The 13,600-nt window shown below is 43.3% G+C and overlaps 1 protein-coding gene across 1 annotated transcript in view; it reads left to right on the top strand.

Annotated features, from left to right (window-relative positions):
- The window catches only part of LOC104614941 (phospholipid-transporting ATPase ID-like), a gene marked incomplete at its 3' end in the record, with an annotated part of 59,638 nt that extends 46,737 nt beyond the window's left edge, over positions 1 to 12,901 (top strand). The window contains exons 13-21 of the mRNA XM_010285245.1: positions 295 to 491; positions 1,671 to 1,879; positions 3,997 to 4,040; positions 5,594 to 5,759; positions 6,555 to 6,743; positions 7,608 to 7,723; positions 8,987 to 9,151; positions 11,604 to 11,715; positions 12,796 to 12,901. Of these exons, the coding sequence (XP_010283547.1) occupies positions 295 to 491; positions 1,671 to 1,879; positions 3,997 to 4,040; positions 5,594 to 5,759; positions 6,555 to 6,743; positions 7,608 to 7,723; positions 8,987 to 9,151; positions 11,604 to 11,715; positions 12,796 to 12,901 (1,304 nt within the window). The remainder of the gene's footprint in view (positions 1 to 294; positions 492 to 1,670; positions 1,880 to 3,996; positions 4,041 to 5,593; positions 5,760 to 6,554; positions 6,744 to 7,607; positions 7,724 to 8,986; positions 9,152 to 11,603; positions 11,716 to 12,795) is intronic.
- Between the last annotated feature and the right edge of the window lie 699 nt (positions 12,902 to 13,600).

Raw genomic sequence — 13,600 nt, 5'->3', positions numbered from 1 at the left:
CTCTAATGAGATTTGATGTTCTGCAGCCAGCTGCCCATGAACACCCTGGCTTAGGTCTCTGCTTGGGACTTAAATCCCTACCTTTGAGGTCTTGTGATTCTAAATTGCCAGACTCTGCACTGTATAATTTTGTCCTTGAGGTAAAAGTGTCATAACTTTTCTGTTTTTTCTCCTTCACCCCTAGAAACCTTTTCCTGTGATTCAGGCCATGCAACCAAATTTCATTAGGGTCTTCTGATTAACCTGTACATCATAAATTACTTGTTTCTAAAATGCAATATTTTTTTTTTCCAGATCTTTGCATTTTTAGCACTGATGTGTCTTATCCTAGCGATTGGCAATGGCATCTGGGAGTATGATAAGGGCTACTACTTCCAGGTGTATCTGCCCTGGGCAGAAGGCGTCAACTCTGCCTCCTACTCCGGCTTCCTCATGTTCTGGTCATACGTGATCATTCTAAACACAGTGGTGCCAATTTCACTCTATGTCAGGTACGTGCCAGAACCTCCTTTCATGTTTCATCTTAGGAGAGTTTAGCTTTTGCCTTAGCTGGGAGCAGCATTTTTCCTAGATGGAAAATGCAACCCCATTGTGGATGATCACACACAACCACAGCAATGCTTTTCTTCTTTCTGCTGCCTTTGGACATCTTTGTCAGGGTTGGAGTAGGGACAGCAGTGAGCTCTGGAAGAGAAGAGGATGATTTTGCAGTGAAACGGGAGGTGTAGGATGCTATAGGAGTAAGGCTGGAAGCCTGCTATAGTTAGCGTTACTCTCTCCCACTTCCACTGCCCACCAAAGTGAATGGCATGTTCTTTGAGATGGCTGTAGGGCTCATGTGAGTAATGGCTTGCCAAGTGAGTAGGTGAAATCAGGTTGAGGACCCAGAGTACCTGGAGAAGTATGAGCAGAGTGAATGTCGCCACTTCCCAGAGAACATAGTGCTTATATATATAATAATATATTATTGCAGATAGTAAAGAGTATTGCAGGGGCAAAGAGTAGGCAATGTATCTGTGATGCTCTCAAGGCCTTGAGGTTAGAGTGTAGACTGAGTATGCCTGTATAGTTTATCATTGCACCTAACTCTTCAGGCAGCTTTGCTACTGAGACTCTCTTTTGCGTTAGTCAATAGAAAGAATGAATCCCATTCCTGTCCAGTATGTCACACCAGCAGCAAGGTAGAAATTCATGTCATCTGTGAGCTGATATGGCTCCTTGGTTGTATTGAGTTACACAGTGACTCTGGTTGTAGAGCTCTGGGTTGTTTCAGCAATGGCTGTGCTCATCTGCTTGCACCAGGCTCAGCCCAGCCCAGAGACCTGCTGCAAATCTTCCCCATTTGAGCACTACTCCCAAAACTGCACCAAGTGAAACCCACTGCTCCTGCCTCACTTTTCAGTCTGAAAACTTATGAAACTTTTCAAATACATTTATAAGATGTTACTTTATAAATAAAGGAAAGGAATTTACAGCCTCACAGATTATTTCAGTGGGACTTGCTTCAGCATTGCTTGCTAACTGCCATTTGAGGACAACCTGATGAGTACATCCTGTCATTACCTTCAAAGTTGTCTTCTAATTGCAATTGCTAACGGTGGTGCTGAAGATAAAGATCTTGTCCCTTAAACTAATGAATATTCCACCACCTCCTCTTTCTGTTTCACCAGTGTAGAGATTATACGCTTGGGTAACAGTTTCTACATTGACTGGGACCGTAAAATGTATTATCCATTGAATGACACACCAGCTCAGGCCCGTACCACTACACTCAATGAAGAGCTGGGACAGATCAAGTACATCTTCTCAGACAAAACAGGCACTCTCACTCAGAACATCATGTGTTTCAACAAGTGCTCCATCAATGGCAAATCCTATGGTATGTTATCTATTTGTCTTATTCTCTGCATTTTATTCCATCATGTGCCTCTTGGTTCACAGAGACGAAATGTGATATCCAGAATGTCTTGTAAGAAGCTGCAGTGATCAAGTGCATGGACAGCCCTGATTACATAATTTGTGTATCTTAATATAGTTTTCCTGTCCCTTGTTTCACCTTTTACCTCCCTTTTTCTGCCCCAGTGTCATCCCAGCTAAAGAACCTGCACCTTATTACTCTTTCCTCATTGGTCCCAGTTTTACTACATCTGTACTCGAATTTGTTTTCTTCTTATATCACTACCTAGGTAATCTCAGCCTTTTATGGTATTATTGACATGGTTACCCAGGTATTGCTAGCCCTGCAAAACATAACACATAACTCACATAACCAACTCCCTCTTCCTAACTAACTTCCCACTTGTAAAATCAGCCATCCCTCATGGTGTTATTTGCAAATTTTGTCAGCTTCTCACACTGTTATCCCTCACATTCAGCAATTTCTTATGTCATGAGCAACGGTTTTCCACATCCTGTTCAGCTAGCTGAAACTTTGGTCAGCACATAGTCAATGGCGTTGTCATTTGTCTTTAGGTCTGGCATACTTCACCTACCAGAAGCGAGAAAAGTTTTTAAGGATTTGGAAAAAATGGGAAACAAAAGTTTTTAGCTGTCTTAGATACTAACAGTCATTGACTTAAAAGGCTCCTTCACTCTATGGCCCTAGGCAGTTTTCTTCACACTGCTCAAGAGGTGCTAACAATTCGCAAACTGACTAATTGATTAACACCATTAGATTACCCCATAGAAATTAGTCACCACTTATTCATAGACTGATGCTTGTTTCACCTGTGTCAAACCTGGTGATGGACTAGTGTGCCAGAAAGCTTGCCTTTTTCACAGTGCTATCAGCTGGCTTAATAAAAGAAGTTATTTCTTCTTGTAAGTCTTGTTTTGTGTATATTTGGAGACCACCATACCTCAAACAGTGCTACTATGCTAGCCAACATTAGTGCTGCTACACAGTTTGAAAAATATTCAGTCTGTTCATTCGTGTGTCCTTAGTTGACTTTTCCAAAGTGGATGTCACCACTAATATAGATATAGGATGTGGGTTCAAAAAATGAATGGGAAATATGCAAATCTATTGCCTATAGTTTTCTAAATGCTTAGCTTCTTCCTAGAGATACAATCCTTTGGATTTGCTGCTCAGGGGCATTTGGGAAAGCCATGCCAGAAAGGATGAGTTAGTTCTGCTGCCAGGGAAGGTACTCCAGAGACTTAGGCTTCCCATTGGGAAAGAAGTGTCTAAAAGCCTCTCAGTTACAGTTCCCAAGGCATCAACTGATGTGCAGTTCTCAGGAGACATGGCTTCTGAGTTTCTTCTTTTGTGAGGGACTACCAATACCTATACTGACTTTGATCACAGTTGAGGTTGCTAGTGCAGGTATGGATCTATCATTCATATATTTCAATCTTATTTCAATGAAGTGTTGGATCTGGCTGGGGTGGGCACAGTGCAGACCCTCCATGTGAAAGTTTTCTTCAGGCAGAAGAAGTTTCAAAAGTGTTTCCTGGAGATGAGATGCCTTTCATTTCTCTGACTAGATTATTAGATCAGGGAAAATGAATGGAGAAGCTTTGCTACCTAGGCATGGGAAGAATGGGCTTTGACGACTGCTTCTCTGTGGTTGTCCAGGGACTGTTGCAAACCCAATGTGATCCAGGAGTTGGATTTTGTCTCACAACCCAAAGGGAAGGTACAAGAAAAGTCACGACCTGAAAGCACTTTTGTTTCCTACCCAGCACTATGTCCTTTCTGGGTTCAGCTTGAGCCAAGTCTTCTTTGCCCAAATATCAGTCATTTTTATGTTAACTGCTTTGTGTCTCAAGTATCTGTCAGTCTCTGGATTTTGTCATGGATTAACCTAGGAACTGGTTGATATGACTCATCAGTCTCCAGTACCCATGTCAAGATATTTGTGCTTACTGAAACTTTTTTCAACAAAATCTAGATACTATCTCCAAAACACTTTAACCAATTTTTGTGGTAGAGAAACTCAGAGACTGCACTTATCTGGAGTTTGTGGCTATAACATCAGTCTCTCTTGCTTGCAGGTGATGTGTATGATATGTCTGGGCAAAGAATAGAAATAAATGAGGTAAGTGCTCAAGTGCTAGCAGGATCTGTGCTTTCTGTGAGCCTGCCTGTGTAGGTGCTAGTGGACATAACCCACTGTTGACCCTGACAACAAGGATGTGTGCTCTTGCAGATCTCAGAGGATCGACAGAGTTGCATTCCCTTCCAGAAAGCCTGGTTTAAACCTGCAGGTCAGGTAGCCTGAGTGCTCCCTGTTCCCTCAGCTTCACATGACATCCTAGTGCATGCACAGCTCCTCTTGAATACTTGGCCTTTGATATTTGTTGGAAACTTGGACACTGGCGAATTTTATTATCTTTGGCAGTTAATTAATTTGGCAGGGAATCAGTGAGTTCAGTTCATATTGATAACAAGGTCACTGTCAAATTCCCCTAATGTCTGGACATTGGAAAGTATGAAAATGGGTGATTTCTCCATTTCTGTCTAGCCTCTGCTTGCTGACATAAACCCACATGTCTTGGATTTCACTGCCTAAAATGTCTGAAAACTGCATGCAGTAATCCAAGCAACAAATGGCAAGATGATGATGAAAAACCCACTCCTCGTTCCAATGATTCATTTCCAGGCCATTTAAAACTTAAATTACTCACTGAAATTGGCTATTTGTGCCGAGTGCTGTGCCTCCAGACTGCCCTCACTCAGGCATCAAAATGCAAAGGGCTGACTTGCTTGGGGAGACATGCTGGTCCCCTGTCAACTGGCTGCCTGGCACTTCCTCTTGCCCATGATACTTGCCAGAGCAGAGTCCTGCAGGTCAACAGGCTGCTGCCCACACATCCATGGTGTTGCAGTGCCTAGACTTTGCTGTGCAGATGCGTGTGCGTGTGGAGTGGGCCTGTGCTCTTGTGGTAAGTGCTAAATGTCAGTTTGCAGAGGTCAAGAGGATGACTCCCATCCTGGAAACTCTGAGCTCATCGGGGATAGGGTGGGAGTCAGAATCATCTCGGGCAGGCTCAGCAGTGTGCATTCTTCCATGACACATCACACTCTGAGCTTCTGGCCATTTCTCCACTCTGTTCCCCTCTGCTTGGAGCTCTTTGTTTTTAGACAAAATGGGCAGTGCCTGTGGACTTGAACCTTTACATCAGTTGCCTGTCATCTTTTTCCATATCACAATTTTTTCTTGCTTTGGGAGAATAAGGTGGACAACACAGCCTTTTGAAATGTTTTAAATTGAGTTTCCATATTCCCCTATCACAGGCAGCCATTGAAATTGGGAGCATGATGCCACCAAGTAGGCATGTGTCGAAGGCAGGCATTTCTTTTCTATAGAAATCCTTTGGCAGGGTTCCTATAGGAGCATTCACTGTCATACAGAGAGGGATCTTTAGCTAATAAGGTTGTCAGCCCAAGTGCTGCTTTGAAAGGCACCTCAAGTGCCTGTCCTCTCCTGTGACTCAGTAGTTTTCATGACCTCCCACTTACTTAGATTCATCATTCTCTGTCATGAACAGCCCTGCAGGAGAAAGCCCTTTGTAAATGTAAGGAAGAGGTGGGGGCTATGATGGGAGTATGTGAGAACTCCACAAATAACACTGAACCATATTTTTGCAGAACACGGAGAAGGTTGACTTCTCATACAACCAGTTAGCTGACCCAAAGTTTGCCTTCTATGACCACAGCCTGGTTGAAGCTGTGAAGCTGAGTGATGTCCCGACACACAGGTTCTTCCGGCTGCTCTCACTTTGTCACACAGTGATGCCAGAAGAGAAGAAAGAAGGTGAGGACTGTTGAAGACACCAAACTAAGTGGTTATGTTCATCCTGCACCACAGTATGTCTTCTCTCCACAGAAACTGTTATTGGTCCTTTTGGCTCCCTGGTGATTTTCTGTAGTATACGGATACACATAAATCAGTGTCTTTGGAGATGACACATAGGAAGAGAAAAGGGTCTCCACTCCCTGTGTGTTCCTGTGGTGGAGCTGACACTACTGCAAACACCACATCCCCAGAGTGCAGAAGTTGCAGGTGCCACAGCTTCCCTGAGGTGGCAGGTGGCTTGCCCCATTCTTTCTCTACTCTGCACCAAGTCCCATAAAGCAAAGAGCATAGAGCACCTTATCCACAGGACAGTCATTAGCTCCACTCACCCAGTGTTCCCACAGGTACTGGATCAGTCTCCCCAAATCCCAGACAGGGTGAAAAATTTGCTTTAAAGGCTAGAACCGTTAACTGACGCTTATAAGGTGAAAATGCTGATGAGAAAAATATATGCAGATGTAACTAGAAGGGGTTAAACCTAAGGAAGTAGTCCTCTCAGTAAGATCTGTTGGACTCCAAAGAGAGTAACAAATGACCCCAAAAGAGTCTAGGTGGCCCCTTGCACTGGCCTGGTGGATGGATTGATGGGACTTGATGGAGATGTGTAGACGTAAGGTGTTTTTTAGGGCTGCACCTCTGGGGATAGACAGAAAAGCAAAGGATTGACTGCTATACCATGTCTTGGATTTTGTATTTGTTTAGCCTCCAAAACAAGGCAGAAGCCGCATTACTTTTTTTTTTCTTGCATGGTAGGTAACTTGGTGTATCAGGCACAATCTCCTGATGAGGGAGCCCTCGTCACTGCTGCCAGAAACTTTGGATTTGTGTTCCGGGCTCGCACACCAGAGACCATCACTGTCGTGGAAATGGGAGAAACAAAAATCTACAAACTCCTGGCTATTCTAGATTTCAACAATGTTCGCAAGCGAATGTCTGTTATTGGTAAGTTCCCTTTGCTCCCTTCTTTTCTTCCTGACTTTTTAGGCTCTCAAGTTAGCCCTTATTCTGCTGTGATGCCTTTTCCTAGGAGACCTCCTTTGCAGTGCTTTCTGAATAACATTTACTTCTGAGTGCTTGAGATGGGCTGCCTTGACTTTTCAGTTACACAGCAGCAGTGCTAGATCAATACTTAAACTGGGCTGGTGGGAGAACATCCTAACATCTGGACCACAATAATGGAGCAGCCTCCTGAAGACACTAAGCTTTATACTTATCTTACCTCCCTCATGACAGTGCAGGAAAGCCTTCCTTCTAATCAGCTTCAAAATTACCAATGCAGTCTGAGAAAGTGGGAAAAGAGAAGGCAAGATTCAGTAGAGAAGACCACTTTCCTGAAAGGAAAATGGAGAAATGATTCAAGAAATCCTGTGTAGCCTTTATTAACCCACCATTATCCTCAGATACTTCAGGAATTGGAATATCATAACTGTAGCAAGAGAGTGGTAATACCTTTACTGGTAGGAGCAATAGAAGCATCAGGACCAGTTACCTAAGAACAAATTATTCTTGACTTTTGAATGCAGATGTCCTGCCTGAAGTGTTTCCTGTAGGAACCATGTAGTCTAATAGAGCATCTGCTCAGACCAATGCAATCTGGGTACAGTTGCCTGTGCTGCTACTGCTAAAGTGGAGAGCAGTTGCATTATCTCCTGTTCTAAGCAAAACTTCTCTTGGTTCCTGGGAGGTTGCCAACACTTGGCGGAGTTTGGACACCTCTGAAAATCTTTCTGTGTTTTGATGCAAGTTCTGTGAATCCCAGGAGCCTCAGTCTGGGATTTGTAGTATTCCTTTTCGTCTTCCTTGTAGTGCGGAGTCCAGAAGGTGACTTGACTTTGTACTGCAAGGGAGCTGACACCATTCTTTATGAACTGCTTCATTCATCTTGCGACTCTCTCAAAGAGGAGACCACAGAACACCTGAATGTAAGTATTTCCTTCTGCACAATATCTCTGCATTTGATGGTTTCCTTTTCTCTAAGTATGGAAACATACTTTGTGTTGAGACAAAAAACAGATTTCAGAAGCAGCACCTAAGCATTAGTTTTTTGTTTGTTTGGGTTTTTTTTCCATGGGGAATGGGGAGGAAAATAAATTCATAAAACCTTAGGTCTCAAATCAGTTGCCTAAACGTGGGCACTGGGTGCCATTTGAACTGCTCTGGGATATCCAGGACATATGGATGGGGATGGCAAATACAGTGCAGGACATTCAGAAGACCTGTATTCCTCTGGAGTAGGAGCTGGAAGCCAGGCAGGATAGGTAAAACACGTGAAAATGTGAAATGGCACAATGCATCTGTGTTTTAGCAATTACATTCCATCTAAGTCTGCTGTTACTGTACAATACATGCACCCAATTTATTCAAGTATGCCTTGGATTAGAGCAACTCAGGTGATCAGTAAAGGGCCACAGAGCTGTTTACCTTCTTGAATACAATTTAGATATGTAGTGATCGCAATCTGAGAGGTCTCAGTCAGAAAGGACTGAGCAGATCCTGGGACCTGCTCACCTCCCATTCTTCCAGATCATACGTTGACTGGGGAGCAAGGAAAAGGCATCAGAGACGACAGAGCAGAGACTGGCTGAGGATGTGTCTTGCTCCTGACACACCTTGCTCCTGACACACCTTTACTTCAAGCCTGGGGGAACACCTCAGTTTTCATGAAGACATCTCTGTTTATCCACCCAACACTGAGATCCATACTGTCAATCATACAACTGCAGAAAGAACACTTACAAGGCCTTGCTGAGATGTCACGACTGACTCTGCCTATGCTGTGCATTTCAGCTGGCATTCATACTCTAAAAATGTTGAGCCCACGTCCAAAGTTCAAGGCTTTGTTCAGTGTTTATTTAGGTCTCACTGTTCTGAATCTTATGTTGAGAAATGTAAGTCTGGGAAATCACTGCCTGGTCAATGTAAAGCTTCAGAGCCAGAAAGTAGGAAAGCTCTTTTGAATTTGTTCTTTGTAAAGACCATGGATGACAATGGTAAAGTGGTCTGGAACTAGTTTTTAAAAAGTACCCCAGAGTTTGTGGTCTAAGGTGTGATGTTTTCACCTTTCCTCTGCAGACTTTAGGCAAGAAGCTTTTGCAGATAGCTGTTTGCTTTCCGAGAGTCCTTTGTAAGCCCAGGTGAGCAGACTGTTCTTCTTTGACCTATTCTGCCTCACCACTGTCTCACAGGAGTTTGCTGGTGAGGGTCTGAGGACACTCGTGGTGGCATATAAAAACTTGGATGAAGACTACTTTCAGGACTGGATCAGGCGTCACCATGAAGCAAGCACTGCCTTGGAAGGACGGGAAGATAAATTGTCGGAGTTATATGAAGAGATTGAAAAAGACCTAATGGTTGGTGTTTCAGGGAATCTGGGCCAAGCTCTGGGGGAGGCAGCGAGGATGGTGGTTTGTCAATAAACAGCTCAGTATGACTTCAGCAAACATTGCTCTGCAAAGAGCTCAGTGGGTTGCGTGACAGGAGCAGTTAAGAATATGACAATCCTGGGTTTTCACTGGCACCTCCGTCAGGAGCCCGTAACTGGGATGTCAGCCACCAGTGCAGGGCAATGGTTTTATTTTAACTCATATAGGTGTCAGAGTAGCTTTCTCCTGATGAAGTGACATACCAGAGCCTGAGGGAGATGACGTGGACACAAATGTTTCATAGCTATCCTTTGTATGTGCAAATGGCTGCTCTATTTATTTCCCTGTCTTTGAAATGGCAGGCGGTGAATAATGCCCCGTGTGCCTCCATTTCAGAGAGTGTCTTCTTTGTTCTTGCAGCCCTAGGCAGCATGGTGAGATGATGTCCATGAACGTGTTTGTGTCAATTTGAAATAAGGCTAAACTGTGATCTTCAAGTCATTCTTTTCTCCATGAGTATTGTTACAGATTTTTGAATGCTCTGGGGGGTCTGCCTGTGTTTTAGAGCCATGAATAATGAATGAAAAGAATGTGTGGGATCTCAAGGGAAGCAAATCAGCTTTTTCACTCGCAGCAGTGAGTGAAATCTCAGAAATCCTGGGAGCCACACTGTTGCTCCTTCCCTTAGCTGTATGCTCAGGATGCCAGCAGAGCCTGGCATCAAGAACTGTGAGCCAAGTTGCTGCTGACCTCTGGAAGTTACATAGTCCATGGAGCAGAACATACTGCCCTTTTGGGTCTGGTCTGGGAAAATGCTAATCCTCCAGTCAAGAGAATACATCATGCAAATGCTGTGCAGGTCATGTCCAAAGCAAGGAAAGACATGAAGGGTTAGTAGGTTAAGGAGCCAACTGCTTTGCAGGAAAGGTTTACGAAGCTCATGGCCTGAGTATAGAAGAGGTCACAGGCTCATAGCAGGAAGAAGCGTGGCTCAGAAGAAAACACTTGTTACACCAGACCCCTCTCTGTAGTCTGTACAGGAGTGACTTGACTTCCCAAATGTGCTGCAGGGAGAGACAGAGGATGTGTAGGAAAGCCTAGCTTGTGACAGAGAATGGGTCCGAGAGCCAGAGTCATCAAGGAAGTAGAAGGGTCTTGTGGACATCTAGAAGACTGCAAATTACCGTAGTCAGGCTGACGGGCAAGAGCAGAGATCCCTCTGTGTGGCAGACTCCTGATATAAGGATCCTTAGGGAGAATAAGGATATAAGGACAACAAGGGATGGAACATGGTTATATTCAGAAAGCAGTAGTAAAAATATTATTTATAATTGATTGACATAAAACTTAAGGAAGATCCACAGTCAAGAAGACATCATAACTGTCCCTCCAGCCACTCTGACAGCAGGTCATGGGCAGACAGGCAAAGGACTGTCAACAATACTATTGTGCTTTTCTGCAGCTACAGAAAGACAATGGCTGTGGGGAATGCATGCCCTTGTCCTCTGTTCCTGGGCACATTTGACATCAATGTCCACCTTTGGGCTTCCAGCTCAGACTCAGACTGCCAAGGATGAACAGGTACTCCCAGGAGGTGGCTTTACATGCTACAAGCTTTTAAGCTCTCACTAGCTGGACCAGGGACTACTGGTGTAAAAAGTGGATTGTGCAGCCTTGAGAATTTCCTATAGAGAACTTCCCTCAGAGCTGTTATCTACATTGATAACACTCATAGCTGATGAATGATGAACATTCCAGGAAGCCAAAAGGGATCTTGGGCTCAAAGCCAACCCCTGAATTTAGTCTCCCAACAGCAGGAGGTAGGTGGTAGCAGATGCTGTCTAAACCTGAGTTAGCAGTGAAACCTTCAAGTCCATTTGACAATAGATTAAATCCACCAAGTATCTCCAAAATGCAGAAAAAGCAATAACTTTAAAATAATGAAGGTGTGTGTCCTGAGCAGTCTTTGGTTTAGTTGTGTGACAATGTAAAGCAGGGGTGAGGACAGGTCTGTTGTGGGCTCAAGAAGATGCTTAGCAGCCTGCTGCAGTACAATATTGCTGGTAGCAAGCTCCATAATAGAGGATGCATATGGAGGTTTGGGGACACAGATCCACTGCTGTCTTTGTACTTCAGTGACAGCTCTACCTGCTGTGAAGGGAACATGTGGAAGAACATAGACCCCTAGGTCTGCAAACCTGTTGGCAAATAATTTCGTGCATATTCGTGATCCAGCTGAGCCTGGAGTATCAGAGACTAGAACATTTGCAGGATCAGATCTCTACTCTGTACACTAAATTTGCCGAGGAAGAATGAAAATTAGTACAATCTTATTCCCAGATTTCCTTTCTGTTTTCTTGAGTAATTACCTGTAGATCTAATGCTTTCTCCTTTGCTAGCAATGGGAAAACTTACCAGTTCCCTGCCATTTTCTCTTAAGCTGCTAGGTGCCACAGCGATTGAGGACAAGTTACAAGATGGAGTCCCACAGACAATTGAGACTCTTGCCAAAGCCAACATTAAGATATGGGTTCTCACTGGAGACAAGCAAGGTAATGGGGGCTACAGTTTTGGATGCTTCTCTTCTCTCCCACCGATGGGATGGTTCTGCTAAGACCCATGTTCTTATTCTTTCTCGTTTGAAAAGCTGCACAGAGGACAAACTTACAGGGCCTTGCTTCATTGCCAGTGAGGCAAATCTCCAGTTATCTGGAATTAGACCAGATAACTGTAGCTAGTGCCTGTTCTTAATTCCTGTTCTGAGGCTGGAAGCAGTGTGGAGGCAGTATCTTTTGCCATTAGAGATGTGACAATGAGCATCCTATAGCCCCTGTCATATGCTGTGAAAAGGTGTCAATTTAGTACAGTTGACCCTCTGTACTAGATGTTTTCGAGGAAAGTGGAAAAAATCTTGTCCTACTTTCCAGGAACTTTAATGCTAAAGTGGATTTTGGGTCTGTTTCAATGTGGTCCTGGCATTAATGATCCAGAATAGAAATGAAGGAAACATAGGCTTTTGGAAAAAGCATTAAATTGGAGAGAAGTGTGAATAGACTCCAATAAATTATTTTGGAGAAATGGAAACTTCACTGAAACAATGATATTTCAGGGAGGCCAAAAATGTTTGCAAATCATTTCATCCAAGAAATGAGCAGAGATTTTTTGAGAAAAATGAAACATGTAATACTTTTGCTTATGAAATACCAAAGTACCTTTTTTCAGAATTTTCTGAACAACATGTCTTGATATTCTTCAAATATGTTGAAAAAAAATTTCATATTTCATAGAAATATGGTTCAGGGCTTTTCTGGAGATAAGGGGAGGAAAAGTTAAATATCCTGAAAAGATTTTTTTGAATCAATATGAAATGTATTTTGTTGCTCCAAGTATGTTGGCCAAAGGGTGTTTTAGGCCTTTTGTTTTGATAGAATTACTTTTTTCTGTGGCCTTGTAAAGCTCAGTTAGGGAAGATTTACTGTGATGTCCATCAAGATGACTCTCCTGGCTCTCTTAAACTGTTGACTTTGAAAGGCTCAGAGCTCTTTTGAGTGATGTGTGTAAAAAGGCCACAGAGACAGTGTGTGAGTTTGGGGCTGCTAAGATGTGTCATCTTCCTCGTTTGTCTTTCCCAGAGACGGCAATGAATATTGGTTACTCCTGCAACTTGCTGAATGATGACATGGAAGATGTTTTCATTATTGAAGGCAGCACATCTGAAGACGTACTTAATGAGCTGAGGTAAATCCTTGAAATATATAGCTTCATTGCTGTGCACTGACACTAGAATGGAACAGTATTTGTATTTTGTATTATTCCAGCTATTTTTCCTGTGGGCTTTACTTGGTGCAGTTCATTCAGGGACCTTAGATAACAGCTAGCTGGCTCCCTGGAAGATCTAGCAGCAACATAGTGTAGAAATCTCATCTGGGGATAAATTCTGAAGCTTCTTGACCCAAGAGATCAAATCTATATAAATGTATAAGAAAGCAGAGTCAGGCAGGCAATATCAACCAATGTTCAACAAGTGATCTGGAACCAAAAAGCCTTTAGCCCCAGGCTTGAGCAAGGGGGCTACTCTGCTCTTACTCTACTGCTGTTGCCATTGATCCACATTGCAGTCCTTTGCCTGGATACGGTCCTTTTCTAGCATTACCTGGAAATCTGCCTGCCTCCATAGCCTTCTCAGAAGACACAAGTTCTTAAGTATACGTGGAAAATGGGAAAGCTTTTCAGTCCTTTTCTGTTGAAGTAGGTGGTTGTCAGACTATATGCACAGGAAATTGGGATGCCATTTGGGATGTTGTCCTTCATGACATTCAGATGATTTGTTTGACTTCAGATCAGATCAGCACAAGTTTAGCATACACTTGTTAGAGTTTCAGAAGCATAGAATCATAGAATCTTTTGGTTTGAAGGGACTTTTAAAGGTCATCTAGT

Source organism: Phaethon lepturus, unplaced genomic scaffold (genome assembly GCF_000687285.1).
Source record: "Phaethon lepturus isolate BGI_N335 unplaced genomic scaffold, ASM68728v1 scaffold56554, whole genome shotgun sequence".
In the NCBI taxonomy this organism is placed as follows: Eukaryota; Metazoa; Chordata; class Aves; order Phaethontiformes; family Phaethontidae; genus Phaethon; species Phaethon lepturus.
The sequence above is the reverse complement of the archived record's forward strand: the minus strand, read 5'-3'. Positions and strand labels throughout refer to the sequence as shown.